General features: G+C 39.5%; 1 protein-coding gene across 5 annotated transcripts in view; it reads right to left on the bottom strand.

Moving 5' to 3' along the window:
* Positions 1-13,844, bottom strand: part of nav2a (neuron navigator 2a) — a 110,747-nt gene that overhangs the window by 9,158 nt on the left and 87,745 nt on the right. For 3 of the 5 annotated variants that reach the window (XM_077712477.1, XM_077712478.1, XM_077712481.1), the window contains 14 exons: positions 12,390-12,519; positions 11,159-11,471; positions 10,098-10,770; positions 9,348-9,567; positions 8,299-8,585; positions 7,612-7,677; positions 7,198-7,242; positions 6,513-6,673; positions 6,121-6,303; positions 4,126-4,178; positions 1,693-1,716; positions 1,301-1,375; positions 239-322; positions 47-170 (listed from right to left, as the gene is read on the bottom strand). In XM_077712477.1, coding sequence (XP_077568603.1) covers positions 47-170; positions 239-322; positions 1,301-1,375; positions 1,693-1,716; positions 4,126-4,178; positions 6,121-6,303; positions 6,513-6,673; positions 7,198-7,242; positions 7,612-7,677; positions 8,299-8,585; positions 9,348-9,567; positions 10,098-10,770; positions 11,159-11,471; positions 12,390-12,519 — 2,438 coding nt within the window. The remainder of the gene's footprint in view (positions 1-46; positions 171-238; positions 323-1,300; positions 1,376-1,692; positions 1,717-4,125; positions 4,179-6,120; positions 6,304-6,512; positions 6,674-7,197; positions 7,243-7,611; positions 7,678-8,298; positions 8,586-9,347; positions 9,568-10,097; positions 10,771-11,158; positions 11,472-12,389; positions 12,520-13,844) is intronic. The other 2 variants (XM_077712479.1, XM_077712480.1) reach the window with 2 other exon arrangements.

Here is a 13,844-nt window from a genome sequence, read left to right as displayed (position 1 = left end):
ATTTTGTAAATAATTATTTTTGAATCAAATCTAAGTGAGTGCATACCGGTCCTGTCGATTTTTGAATTAAGATCAGGGGTGTTTATGACACCATTGATTGCGGCCTGTGCGACAGCGTTTTGCTTTTTCAGCAGCTCGATTGTCTTTCTCAGCTCATTCAACTCAGAGTCCTGTCATGTGAAACAGAAGACGTGGATCAGAACAACAACACTGCATAGCTGAGGCAATATTTTTTCACCTTCTGTTCAGCTGTCGAGGTGAGACTCTTCAACCTGATGGTCATGTTGCCCAGACTCTGCTCAAAAGCTGCAACCAGGTGAGCCTGCAAGACATCAGTACATCACATATGAGTGCCAAGTGAAACAGAATCACCCTACTTTCTAACTTTAGGGTAAATATGTTTTGTGAAATGGTTAACTAGATTTGCTTGATGGTGTGTTGCCTGCAGTATAAATGAAAGTGTGTGTGTGTGTGTGTGTGTGTGTGTGTGTGTGTGCACGTGTGATGCATGTGTGCAAGATTTGGGAACAGGGCTGATTGATGTGTAATTCAAGTTGAGACTGCTGGAGACAAAGCCGTTTTTCGATTCTTGGCTTCAGGGCATCAAGAGGTATTCAGAAAATGAGTAATCTGTCTATGGGTCAGTGGTGTGAAATCATACATCTGATCAAAGACTTTCCCTTAATGCGCTACACTCTATCCTCAAGAACAACCCCCTCAACCACTCAAACACAACTAGAACAAGTGTAAAGTAGGCAAGTTCTTCACAGAATTATATACACACACAACCACCCACGTATCAAGAGATAGCTGTGAATCTTCAGGGCACATCTGGGACAACCCAAGACACAACTCTGCTGTAATGTAAGACCTTTGCCAACGCTGCATATCTCTCATCAAAAACACTGGCACACTGTGATTCAGTCAGAAGATATACAGCGAAGAGTGGTGAGACTTGTGCAATATAAGCTGCATAATTTGGCATCACAGATTGTGCCTGGAGATCTTAAAATATTACCTTATGGTAGTATATGGTAAATTACTAAGAATAGATGTAGACTTGAAATCACTACTTGACTATAATACATATCCAATCCTATTGCAGGAATCATTCGGCTATTGCCATTTATGGCACCTCAAGAGTTAATTCCCTCTCATCAACAGCAGCAGTCAAAAATAAACATGACCGTTTTGGGAAAGGAAATTTGTGCATGTGTAAAAGTGATCTACTATCACATTACTGTTTAGAAATGTGGTGAGGTACATTAAAGATGCTTTACGGATTTGCATGTTCACTCACGTTAGCGCTCAACTGGGTTGTTAGGGCGGAAACTTTCTCCTGGGAGGCATCGAGCTCCCGGCGTAACTTGCGAATCTGAGAACATGGAGGGAAAAAAAAAAATGTGAGATAAAAAAACAGACATAAAAGCAGACATATCTGCCTCATTAAAAAAAAACCTGCAATTTAAACATGCCTCAAACTAGAATATTTGTAAAGATGAAACACAGGAGATAATAAAATGTCGTTATAGTAGTCGTCTACACAGGTGTTCAGACAGGAAGAAGAGACTATTTCATGGTCACAAATGCAGACTTGTAGTTTTGTAACAGGATACAATTTAAAAAAAAAATATTACAACAACTATTGAAACGGTAAAATTACAGAGTGGATGAAAAAACAGCTTCACTTACCTCTGACTGGGACTTTTCTTCGTTCTGTAAAAGAAGACAATGGGAGAAAGAAAATTATAATGGATTTTTCCTACTGAATTCAGATTTGAAAACAGGCTAAGATCACATATTCCAACTCTTGTAGAGTTCAGGTTAACATCAAGAATATAAACTAGACAAACTCTGGTAAGTAGAGCTTTTGTCCTCAAGGCATTTGACTTACAAGTCCCTATACTAGAGTGTGTCCTATTGTTAACATTGTAACAATACTAGGCAAGACAAACCACACACACGCACAACACACCTTATTGCTGTTCACCAAAACAAAGAAATATGCAACATCCTTATTTAAGTGTACATGAGTAATAATACATTTGCTAACCTTGGTACTCTTAATTTGATACTATATATTCCCATTCAATGTTAATTTCACTAACAATCATTTGACACCCAAAACATACAGCTTTGTGTGTTCTTACGCACGTTCAGCTGAATTGCAGAGACAAAGTTGAATATTGATTAAATTCACCCTCAGCCAAAATGAAATGGCACATTTACGCAACAGTAATGAAACCCTGTAAAAGGGTTTGACCAACATCACATACATAATAAATCAATTTTATCTCAGCAAGCATTGTCATTCATTCATATATCATTACTATACTATATCACTATATATATATATATATATATATATATATATATATATATATATATATATATATATATATATATATATATATATATATATATATATATATATATATATATATATATATATATATATATATATATATATATATATATATATATATATATATATATATATATATATATATATATATATATATATATATATATATATATATATATATATATATATATATATATATATATATATATATATATATATATATATATATATATATATATATATATATATATATATATATATATATATATATATATATATATATATATATATATACTAGATCACAAATCACTATATTCTATACTATATCATTCATTTGAATAATATAGTAGTGTAATCTCAATTCTACTGAATAATATAAAACCAAATGCTCTAAAACTGTAATGTTTCATTAGGAATGATATAACCTTACAACTTCAATTTTTGAAAATATATGAAGCATGAAAATGGGAATGTTACAGAAGCAAATTGTTTCCATTTTATGATTCTTCCCACACAAATCCAGTTGGTGTCTTTCCATATTATCCAGTACAATCATATCGTAGAACTGGTATTAGTTATTGTTTTATTCTAGCAGGAGCCACCCACTGCCTATTGCAAAAAATTCCAGGGAGTGTAGTCATATAAAATTAAGATAGAGCACACATAAAGCTTTGAGTCGACACATATGACGTATAAACCACAACACAATAGCCTTTCTAACAATGAATCACGTACTCCCTGACGTAGTAAACACTCCGTAGAATGAAAACAGGTCAGCATTTTCACGCACCAACATATAATAAGTTGGATAAAAAAAGAATATCATTAACCATTGCAGACTTAATCACTTTTTCCATTTGTAATGACATGTTTAAAATCGCCTTCCAGAAAGCCCAAAAGATTAAACGTAATATTTGGCCAATCCTTTCTAACAAGGAATCACTCACTCCCTCACGTAATAAACACTCAGAATGAAAACATGTCAGCATTTTCACACACCAACATTTAATAAGATGGATTAAAATAGAATATCATTAATCATTCCCGACTCAATCACAATGCCTTCCAGAAAGCCCAAAAGATTAAATGTAATATTTGGTCAGCCTCCTAACCCTACCTACCGTTAGTTGAAAAGATGTGACAGTGCCAGTGAAGGATAAAGTAGTCATCATTATGCCTTTAGTCGGATTCAAATGTCAAATGGCTTGTGGGGTGAAAAACCCCCAAACAAATTGTCTTGAGAGTTTGTGTGAAATACCTGCTCAGGTGAGTGAGCTCACATGCGAGATGAAAAGGGGGCAGGCTTACTCAGCTAGTACTCTGATTGGTGAAAACATAAATGTAGGCTGAGCCAAATAAGTGTGTGCAGAGTGGGTGTTCAAGGCTGTGGCTGCTTTAAGTGAAAAGCAAACACGCACACACGTTATTTCTATTTGAAAACACACAACAAAACACGTTGGTCAAGTTTTAAGGCCAACTACTTAATGAACACAACAATTGTAGGTGATTATGAGTCACTCGTTCAATAACTGATTTAATCTAGCAAAAGTACTATTGAGGACAATTTTCCTAAAAAATCCTGGCACAACAGCCAACATTTATGGTCAACACGTATCTACCCATACCTGAATAAACTAAGACACCGCCCACCAAAGAGTAACAAGGTCTTATTTCAAAAATAGAAACAACCACAGTGACCTCTTGTAGGAAAAATAAGTCATGTATCCATAAACTCTTATACATGTGGTTTGTATACTCACCGTGGAGTACATGGAGGAGGTGCTGGATACCAGAGAGAGGGATGAGCCATGAACTGGAGAGACAAGAAACTCAAATTAAATCAAGTGCAAAGGTACACCTAACATGTGATTCCTACTTCCATGACAACATCCACTAAGGAAATGTGCCCATCTAAGAGTGATCCTCCCTACTCGGCAATTCTCCCAGCCTTACCCAACACAACTAACATTCTCATGACCATGAAAGATTAAAGATAAAACTCCTACACGGCGCAAGCGGTGGCACAGCCTTGGCACCTCTGTGCTAATGACTCAGCTGCTAGTCATACATCAAAGTGCCCAATTCAAGCATAAACCCCCTCCCGCTCGGGAAGCCGATTATACGGAACTGTGGTGATGTCATCGGCTGTACCAGGGGCCAGGCTGGCCACATTTGATTCAATCATTAACCTCTCAGTTGCAAACACAATACTAAACTTGATTTGAACTGCAGAAAAGTGTACTGTATGTGCACAAAATAGCTGCAGTATTTCGAGGGCCATCTTATCGGTTGATGTGGTTGTGTATTGGTTATGGTTAGATTAGTTCTTCTTACACAAAAGGAAATCCAAACACGGAAACGAATTTGATCCCAAAAATATTTGGACTTTTTCAATATGGACTGAAAAATGTCTTTTTTTTTTAAATTTAAAAACAGACTTTAATCCCAATGCCTTCCAGCACAATTTGTATTATTTACTTGGAGTAAGTATTGCAGAATACATTTAAAATCAGAGTGCAGTACCACTACAAGTACACCAACATTTTCTAGGCCAGGTGACTATTTTTCAATTATATAATATATAAAGTATAAATCAGGCATTTTGGGTCAAGTATGCCACGATAATAACATTTAGTATAAAAATGTGGACATATATCACCAGGTTTCAATTTGCACTATATTATTATTATTACTTTCAATTACTATTAATCATTATTTTTACATATATATATATTTTAATGTAATAAAAGCGACAATATCTTTTAAAAAAAATCCAAATTAATGAAAACAGAAATAATATTTTTTTTGGCCCGCAATGACACTTTAAAGTTATTATTTTTTCATGTCATATTTTTAAGTCATTATCTGTATCGTTGACAATAATAGGCGCCCAATTTATTTAATTTGGGAAGAGTGGCTGTGAATGCACATCACTTAGTCCCAAATCCAATGGCGTCCAATGACTTAAATGAGTGACTAATAAATGGTTAAGGGAAATATGGAAAAATTATTTTAACTAGCTGCCATTGAAATGGAAAAAAAAATGGACGTCTTTCAACGTCAATGGTCCTAAAATACCCAGCCGATGAGCTAAAATAACAGCGCTATCGTCCTGAGGGCTATGGGTTCCTGTTGGGATTTTTTAAGTGTTTTGCACAGAGACAGGGTGGTATTAGGTGGATATGGTGACTTTTGTCCTGTCAATCTAGCCATAAAAAAGTCCAGTAATTCTATACTAGCGACATTTATTCGTCTGTGGAAACAATCGTACATCTTTGCGAACAAAGAGAGAAAGATTTCTATTGTTTCCTTTGGTCTCTCACGCGTCTCACTGCGAAGCCTGTAATCGCAAAAGTAACTGAAAAGTGTGTTTTTTTTCTCCCTACTAAGAGTCCAAACAAACATTTTTGTACCTGAGTTACGATGGCCTGACCTCAGTCAGCCTGCTAGTAGGCTCTACCTCAGTACTTTTCTCCGTAAACAAGCTTATGAAAACAAAAAAGTAAGGAGACCAAAGCTGATTATAGCTTTTAGAAGGTCAGAGAATGCTTTTCCTTGAGAGAAGCAGTACTAGTAATCCTTTCTGTGGTTCTCTTAACACATGTATTCATAATTCATTTGGCACTAGTGGTGGGAAAGTAAAATTAATTGAACGTTGTCCTGTTTTTCACCTAATTACAGACTTCACCAACTTAGTGGATGACATTCCGTCAGACAAGATTACACACTCTTTCCACTATTTTAAATCCTCGTACCTTCCTCGAAACCATCCCGGAATGAGCCCGATCGACTCATGGTGCGAGTCTTCTCATCGAGAGACATGCAGGAGTTTCTCAGGCGGTTGTCGTTACACGAGTCGAAGCTGACATCTTGGTTGGTCAAGCTGTTGTTACGTGGGCCGGTCAGGTTGATCTGAGTTGTGGAAGTTGGGCTTGATGCTGTCAGAATGAAATGATTGACATGCAAAGATGAACTACAATGAAATGATACAGAATTGTGCCGAATTCTACTTCTCAGTAAATTACTAACCCTTCGATCTACTGATAATTGTGTTCAAAGTATACATGTTATATACTAAACAAAGACTTTGTATTGTTATGAAATATATTAGTAGCAGCCTAGAGTGTGGGGGTGTGTGTTTGCCTACCAAGCTGTCCAAAATTGAAGCGCGTGCCAGAGGGGGAAGTGAGACTCGAGCCAGGAGAAAAGGGGGAGTTACTGGCTGATTCCTGGAGCCCACTGGTAGAGTAGGATCGCAGCCAATCACGGCCCTCATCGGGACCTCGCAGCTGAGGAGGTGGTCCATACCTGAAAGAAGTCAAAGTTTAATTAGGCCCTGAGTATATGGCACGGGAAGACAGTGCAATTTTTTTTTGACTGATATTTACGCATTTCATTTGATTTAGGTTTTTAATCACCAAGGCATTTTTTTTCCTTATAGGTTGCCAAATTATTAGCAAAAACCATCCGAAGAATTAAATGCTGTGACAAAGCATTATGGCATAATGAACATGAATCCCAGTGAGCAACAAAAAGCGTGACAAAATCAGACCCAAAGTAGTCTCCCAAATGAAGCCTGTTATATATGAAAGTGAGATCTGTGTGAAGACAAAGTGAGAAGCCTCTTTGCCAAAGCACAACAGCCACATGGGCAAAGACTGCCAAACATAACATTTCAAAGCACACCAAAAACAAGAAAACAAACCAACAAAAAAAATGTGAGCACAGGCCCCCGAGCAGTGAATGTAGACACAGGAAAACAGTACTGTAGACAATTTGGCGAACCAGAGTGAAAAAGTCGAACATGTCTAACAAGGCAGTGGTGTCAGTACCTGAGTCCCTTCTTAGGCAGAGTGTTTCTGCCACAGAGTGGCCCACTGTGGGAGAGAAACACTTGAGATGGGAAAAGGTATGGGAACGTGCAACTGCTTCTAAGTAACACAACTTTAAAAAGCTGGCTAGGTGTAGCTGACAATCTATCTGCTTTAATTGTCTGAAACTCGTGCGAAAGTAACGTTATAACAAGAGCGCACCTCCTGCATTCTTAACACAAGGTGGCAGCATAAAAGCAATAAAAACTACAGCAGACTACTAAACGTAAGGCAAAACAATGACCCAAAACAGCTACACAAAGCTGCACACTTCCACATCTACACTATAAGTCGACACAAATTCTTTCTTAAGTCTTAATTGCATGAGAGGTGGTTCCTTATGGTAATCCTAACACTGTACACAGGTCCATTTACCTGTCCTGTTTCCTAGGCAGGGTGTTTCGGCTGAATTTAGGGCTAGCGGAGGGGGAAGAGAGTGGGCTGAAGGAGACAGGGAGGAAAACGCACAACAAACACAGAGAAAGCAAGTTTAAGACAATTATGTTCATAGAGATAATCCCTATTAGAACACAGTCAACTGTAAGATACTGGGATATTGATATTATTGAGAACGCGGTGTGAAGGGCTTGATGTTCAGAGCCTTGTAGCTTTGTTTACACACTACAGATGTTATTAATTTTCCTCTGTTATAATTCTATATCGGCATAGATCAGATACTTCACTTTGCTACAATTCTTGAATGGCCAAAAGTGCAAAAAGCAAATTTGCACCTGAAAGGGAGAAAACCTTTCTAATGTTTATATTTGTGGTTGACCTTTTCAATGGTGTTGAACTGTATCGCATTATGAGTAATGTTTCTAATACTTTAATGAGGTTGATCTGTGTGAGAATAGCAAAGCTGTTGCACTCTCATGATCCAAAATGAATGTGGAATTTTGTTTCTTATGTGCCGCAAAGATAAAAGACATGAAAGGGTATGGCACCAACATTCTGAAAAAGACATGGGCAGATAACTAATATTTATGTGACTATACAATATGGGTTTTGCAGCATACATCTGTAAATGCTCCCTCAAAACATCACTTTTATTCCTGTAGTTACCTTTCCGACATGCCTGTCTTGACGCTGCCGGCGCGGCCCAAGGCAGACAAGGTGTCCTCTCTATGGGTCCCGTGGCTCCCTCCTCCCCCGGCGCTGCCCAGGCTCATGTCAATGGACTCACTGCTAGTGTGCATGCTGCTGACAGAGGGATAACCCATGCTGCCTGCTCCGCCATGCCCACCCAGTGTGCTCTCCCTGCTCTGAGCAGAGGAACTGCTGAATGTTGTGCCCCATGTTAAGCTATTGGACGGGCCAGTGGAGGAATAGACTGAGCCTGGACTGGAGGCCTGTGAAAATACAAAAAATGTTTAAATTCCTCTTAAGAAAACCACAGGTCTTCATCCTTAGTATTCAAATGGTTAAAAAAGTTGTTATCACGTTGCAGTATGTTCACTATATTTATGTTGTAATGATGTGATTACCCAATGCAACTGGTACAACAACAGTCATGTTGTTGGAAAAGCATGCTCAACCTTTTCCATTATCTCTAAAAACATTCAACATTAAAATGTTGATGTAAGTATAATGCATTTTTTAAAACTAGTTATATATCTTTTTATTATTACAGGGTCTTACCCTTTTAAAAAATCTACTAAAAGCATCAAACATGGTTTGATAGGAACAACAAGATATTGTCTATTGCTGTAAGATTGGGAGAATCTCTTAAAAAGCTTCATCAATCATGTTAGAATATTCTAAAAAAAAACATGCACAAAGTGAATTATGTCATAATATTAAAAAAAAGTCATGTACAAACTCGCCACTTATACCCTCAGGCACTCAAATCAATACCATCGTTTGTCTATGATGATATTAAGCAACTTTTTCAAACTATCCCCAACCACACCTTTGCATTTTTTTCGGGGGGGATTAAACTGACATCTAAAGTGATTGAGAAATACATTTTCTCTGAAGTGCTGGTAACTCCTCTCAGGTTTCTCACCCAAAATCAGCTCAGTAAACGTATCTTAACATGTACAATCACAAAATTCTATGGATCTCAACAAAAGAGTAAATTTTTAGTGTACTTTATCCAAAGGGCAGCTTACCTGTTCGCTGCCCAGTGTTCCCATGTTGGACCCAGGTAGTCGTCCCCCAAACATGGGGCTGATGGTATCATTGTCCACACCTCCCAACCCTCCATCAGAGGACTCAATCACGGCGGTCGCATGATTCATGGTAGCATGGGGGTTGGAGATAACAGTTGAGTTTTTCATGTTGTCTGCAGTGGTGACTGGAGCCTGTTTGTTGGCCTTGCCACCAAACAACCTGTGGTGAATTGAGTGTAAATATGAAGTGAATTTAAATAAATACATGAGGTCAATATGACACTTTATTGAACTCAATTAACACCACTGGATTTTATGGTTTTGTCTTTCTTGCAGTCAATTAGAGAAGTTCTTTCTCAAATCCAAATTACAGCCAACACACCCCCACAATTCTCTCATGTATGTGCTTATCTTGGGTTCCAGTTAAACGCAGACAATTCAGGAGTGGATGTGTGATAGCAAGAACAGCTTTGTAGAGTAATCACTCATAGACAATAATGAGGATGGAATGTTGAGGCAAGACTCCCATTAGCCAGAATCCTCCACAGATACTCTGCCAAGGCTTTAAAGGTTTAGAAGCCAATCATTTAAGATCAACTTGTGCTTCAATATGAATTGACCTGATGTGACCTTAACAGGAGTGTGTGACGGCACAAAAAACATGTTTGCACGCGTGATCATTGCACAACAGCAAGAGCACAAGCAGAAAACACTTTATACTCAGGTAGGGTGACAGGTGTCTATGCTCACCTGCGTAGAGTTGGCGATGAAACTGGTTGCCTTCCTGCAAGAGGGACAGTTGCTGATCCTCCACTCCTGAAATTGTCAAGATCTGAGACACCCTTCTCACGATCTGTCTGATTGGCCAGAAGACATCCCGAACCATTAGGCTTGCTGATTGCATTTTTCCCATATGATGTAACTGAGAGCACTGCGGCTTCAATGCTACTGGTGGAAGAGCGGTTGCCATTGCGGGCAGCCGCCCCTGAGCGACCAGGCCTCGGAAGGCTGCGATATTGAAGGGTGGAGCGGGCACCGGCAGAGAGGAAGCCATCATCATGGTGGCCAAGCAGCAAGCCCCCATCTTGCCCACCTGTCTTCATTCCTGCCAGTGAGCGTAAGCCAGATTTTGGAACTTTCCCCAGAGTGGCTGAGCCTCCGGTTATGGTGGCCCCACTGGCAGTTACCATGGTTACCATGCCATGGCCCTGTTTCTTGAAGCCAAATGTGCTTGTTAGTGCCCGGGACGCATGTGTCTGGGGCTCTGAAAGTGTGTGTGTGAGGGAGCTTGTTGCCGATGTGTGGCTGGTAGAGTGAGATTTTGTCTTGGCTTCTTCTGCAGCATCAGAGGGCGAGCGGTTAAGGCCGTTATAACGCGGAGACAGACGTCCCTTCTCTGAAACCTTGACATCATCTGTTTTACCTGTGGGACACGGACATGCAGAAAAAAATACTATGACTGGCATGAAGTCACACATGAATTACTGCAGGATCTCCTATAGACAAATTAGATAGTTAGATCTACAGAATTGTATTCATATTTTGTAAGGAAAGCAGTACAAAGCGATTTGCTACAGATTTAACACAAAACGCATGTGTATTGTTTTGTTTAGGCCACTATGTATAACAGGAAGACCTTGTACATTGTCATAAAAGAAAGGTCAAATTGATTTTGATTTGCCAAGAAAGACAGTTTTGTTCTCTAGTCACATAAAAAAAAATACACACAAATTTACACAGAAGTTTCAGTCCCTTCCGCATCATGACCTAGTCTCCAAGTATAAAATACGATATAATATCCTGTATTTTACCTGAACTGTGGGTTTTAGCTGAACTTGCACAGCATGTACTACTGGTGCTTTTGGTCCGAGGGGGCGTCACCCCCACCTGAGTACTCATGCCTCTCCGCCAGGACCCAGTATGGGATACTGATGGGGTCTTTCTCCCTGATCCTCCCTTGTCTGACTCATCGGAAATGTCTGATGGGTTTCGACGACTCCACTTGGATCCTGGCTCCATTTTAACCCCGCCGTCCGACTCCACGTCTGGCCTTTTCAACTCGTCTCCTGACCAGACCTGGTGCACCGCCGTGGACAACGAGTGCTTCTCGGCATCTGTCACAGGCTAGAAACACACATATGCAGTATGTCTGGTTCAACACTACCGAAGAAGTACATGGACAAACATACAACTGGAATTATCTCTGTTTAAACATTTAGTGTTTGGAGATGTATTTAAAGGAATGGGAGGTCAACATGGGGTTGGAAACGTCAAGTACTCTAGGAGTGGCTATCAATAATAAGGAAATAAGAGAACAAGGCTGACCGTGACCATTTTTTTTCCATCTGTGCATACCTTCTGAGAAATAGCAGTTTAAAATGTAATATCTAAGTAGCATCATGCCTCAGTCTTAAGGCAGCTTGGATTTCTGAGTGAGTCATTGACAGCACGTGGCCTGGCAAAGTTCCATTGTGCTTATTGAAGTCATATTTACAGTTTCACATGTTTTTGTTTTTGTTTTTCAAAACCTATGAAAAGTAGGTGAGTCAGTGCGAGACTCGAAATGCCATCCGACTTAACTCAAGTTGGCCCGTTTTACCATAGCCTTTAAGACACTAAATTACAGCTGTGTGAGGAATGACAGCTGCTTTCAAGCTGCTTTTGCAGTTTCCAAGACAACATGTCAAAAAAAGCAGTAGTTTGCACTGTTAAAACATTGCACATGGCATGCGGCCAAACTGCGATAGGTATTTCCAGATGATTCAGGTCATATTAACCTGCCCCATATACCGTACAAATCTGTTATGCTTGTCTTTTCTATCTCTTTGATTCCCTGTCCTCTGCAACCATGAATGCACTTTGCATGCTCACTGGCCTACAAACCTTCTGTGCGCAACATGGCAAATGTTGGCTAATGTTTACATTTTCTGGTTGACTATTGATCTATTGTCACTGACTCTTCATTGGAATGGAATGGGGGAGTGCGAAGAAACCATTCCGAAAGTATAGCACAATATTAGGATACACATATATACTAGTTACCTGCTTGCTGAGGCCCTTGCGCTGTGCTGCAGGTGTGTTGGCATAGGATGAGATGGATGAACTGGTGTTGATGTCATCTGTGTCAATGTTGTCGCTGATTCCGCTGCTCACTGAACTGCTATCATCCCAACTGGAAAAGTAATACAAAAGAAATGGAAATATTTACAAAAAATATATTTTAGATGAGTAATGGTAGCAATGTTGAAGTCCTTCTTTTCAGATATTAAAGGTAGCATGGAAAGCGCTGACCAGTTTCAAACATCATTGAGAGCAAACTGGAAAAGGCAACATTGTATTCCCGAATTCATAATTTAACATGCTGTGCTTTAGAAAAAATTGCAAATCGGGAAGTGAAAAAAGAATCTGGTCTCTTTGACTGCCCGGAGTTTCTTTCTTCTTTCTTTCTTTGCAATCCAAATGACCTACGCTTGGGTGCGTACTCACACACAATCAAGAACACACACTGAAAGGGGTTGTCTATCAGATGAACAAAGGCTCACAGAAGGGGTGACATCATGGTGTATGAGTGCTTGGGGGTGTGACAAGCGGAAAGAGACTCATCCGACCAGAGCAATCATGCCAGCAGGGGAAAAAATGAATAAATTAGAATTTGTGGGTACATGTGTGTGTTCTCTGGAGCAGCCATCTATTCATTGGCTGTTATCATCACTCTTCTTTGGTTCTTTCAAATTCATGCTTGCCAGCCACACTGACTTCCTGTTACCCACTGAATCCCAACTATTACAAGCCCACACACACACACACACGCATACACAGATATATATATGTATATAATGTATAACTATTTCGATGGTTACAGGGTAATTTTGGGAAGTGAGCAACTTGTCAGAATGAAAGTATAGTAGAACAGAACACCAATGTGGTTTCGTCAACAGAAGCTAGCAAATCAAAGAGCAGCAGAGCCGCAATTCAAAAACCTTTAGAGTTGAAAGCTCCCATGCAGGCTAAAAAGGTGATTAAAGATTTAAAGCAACCACAGCAGCCACAGGGGAAAGTCCCACTCGGAGGAATGAAAGAAATACATACACAAACCATAAAGATCTGAACACTTCCCAAACAAGACTCCATCAAAGTCTTCACTAGAAAGCCATTACCTCTACAAAGTGCTACAACTATTGCAAATTAAATCTACACACTACTTGCAGACAAAAATACATCTACCTGTTTGGGCTGCCTTGGTTGCCGTGGGAACCAGAACGCTGCAGGAAACCATCGCTTTGGACAGATTGTTTCATGACTCCATGCCACTGAGAGGCAGAGGTCTCAAATGCTCTCCCTGAGCACCCTTAGTGTCTCCCATACCCTCTCTGTCTTTCTCAATGTCTGTTTGTCTCTTTATTTCTCTCTGTCTGTCTGTCTCTCTCTCTCTCTCTCTCCCTCTCTCACGCATGCTCACTCTCTCGCTCTCACCTTGGCTGTGTTCCTAGATAGGGC

Source organism: Stigmatopora nigra, chromosome 3 (assembly GCF_051989575.1).
Source record: "Stigmatopora nigra isolate UIUO_SnigA chromosome 3, RoL_Snig_1.1, whole genome shotgun sequence".
Classification (NCBI taxonomy): domain Eukaryota; kingdom Metazoa; phylum Chordata; class Actinopteri; order Syngnathiformes; family Syngnathidae; genus Stigmatopora; species Stigmatopora nigra.
Note: the sequence above shows the minus strand (reverse complement) of the source record. Positions and strands in the feature narration are given on the sequence as shown.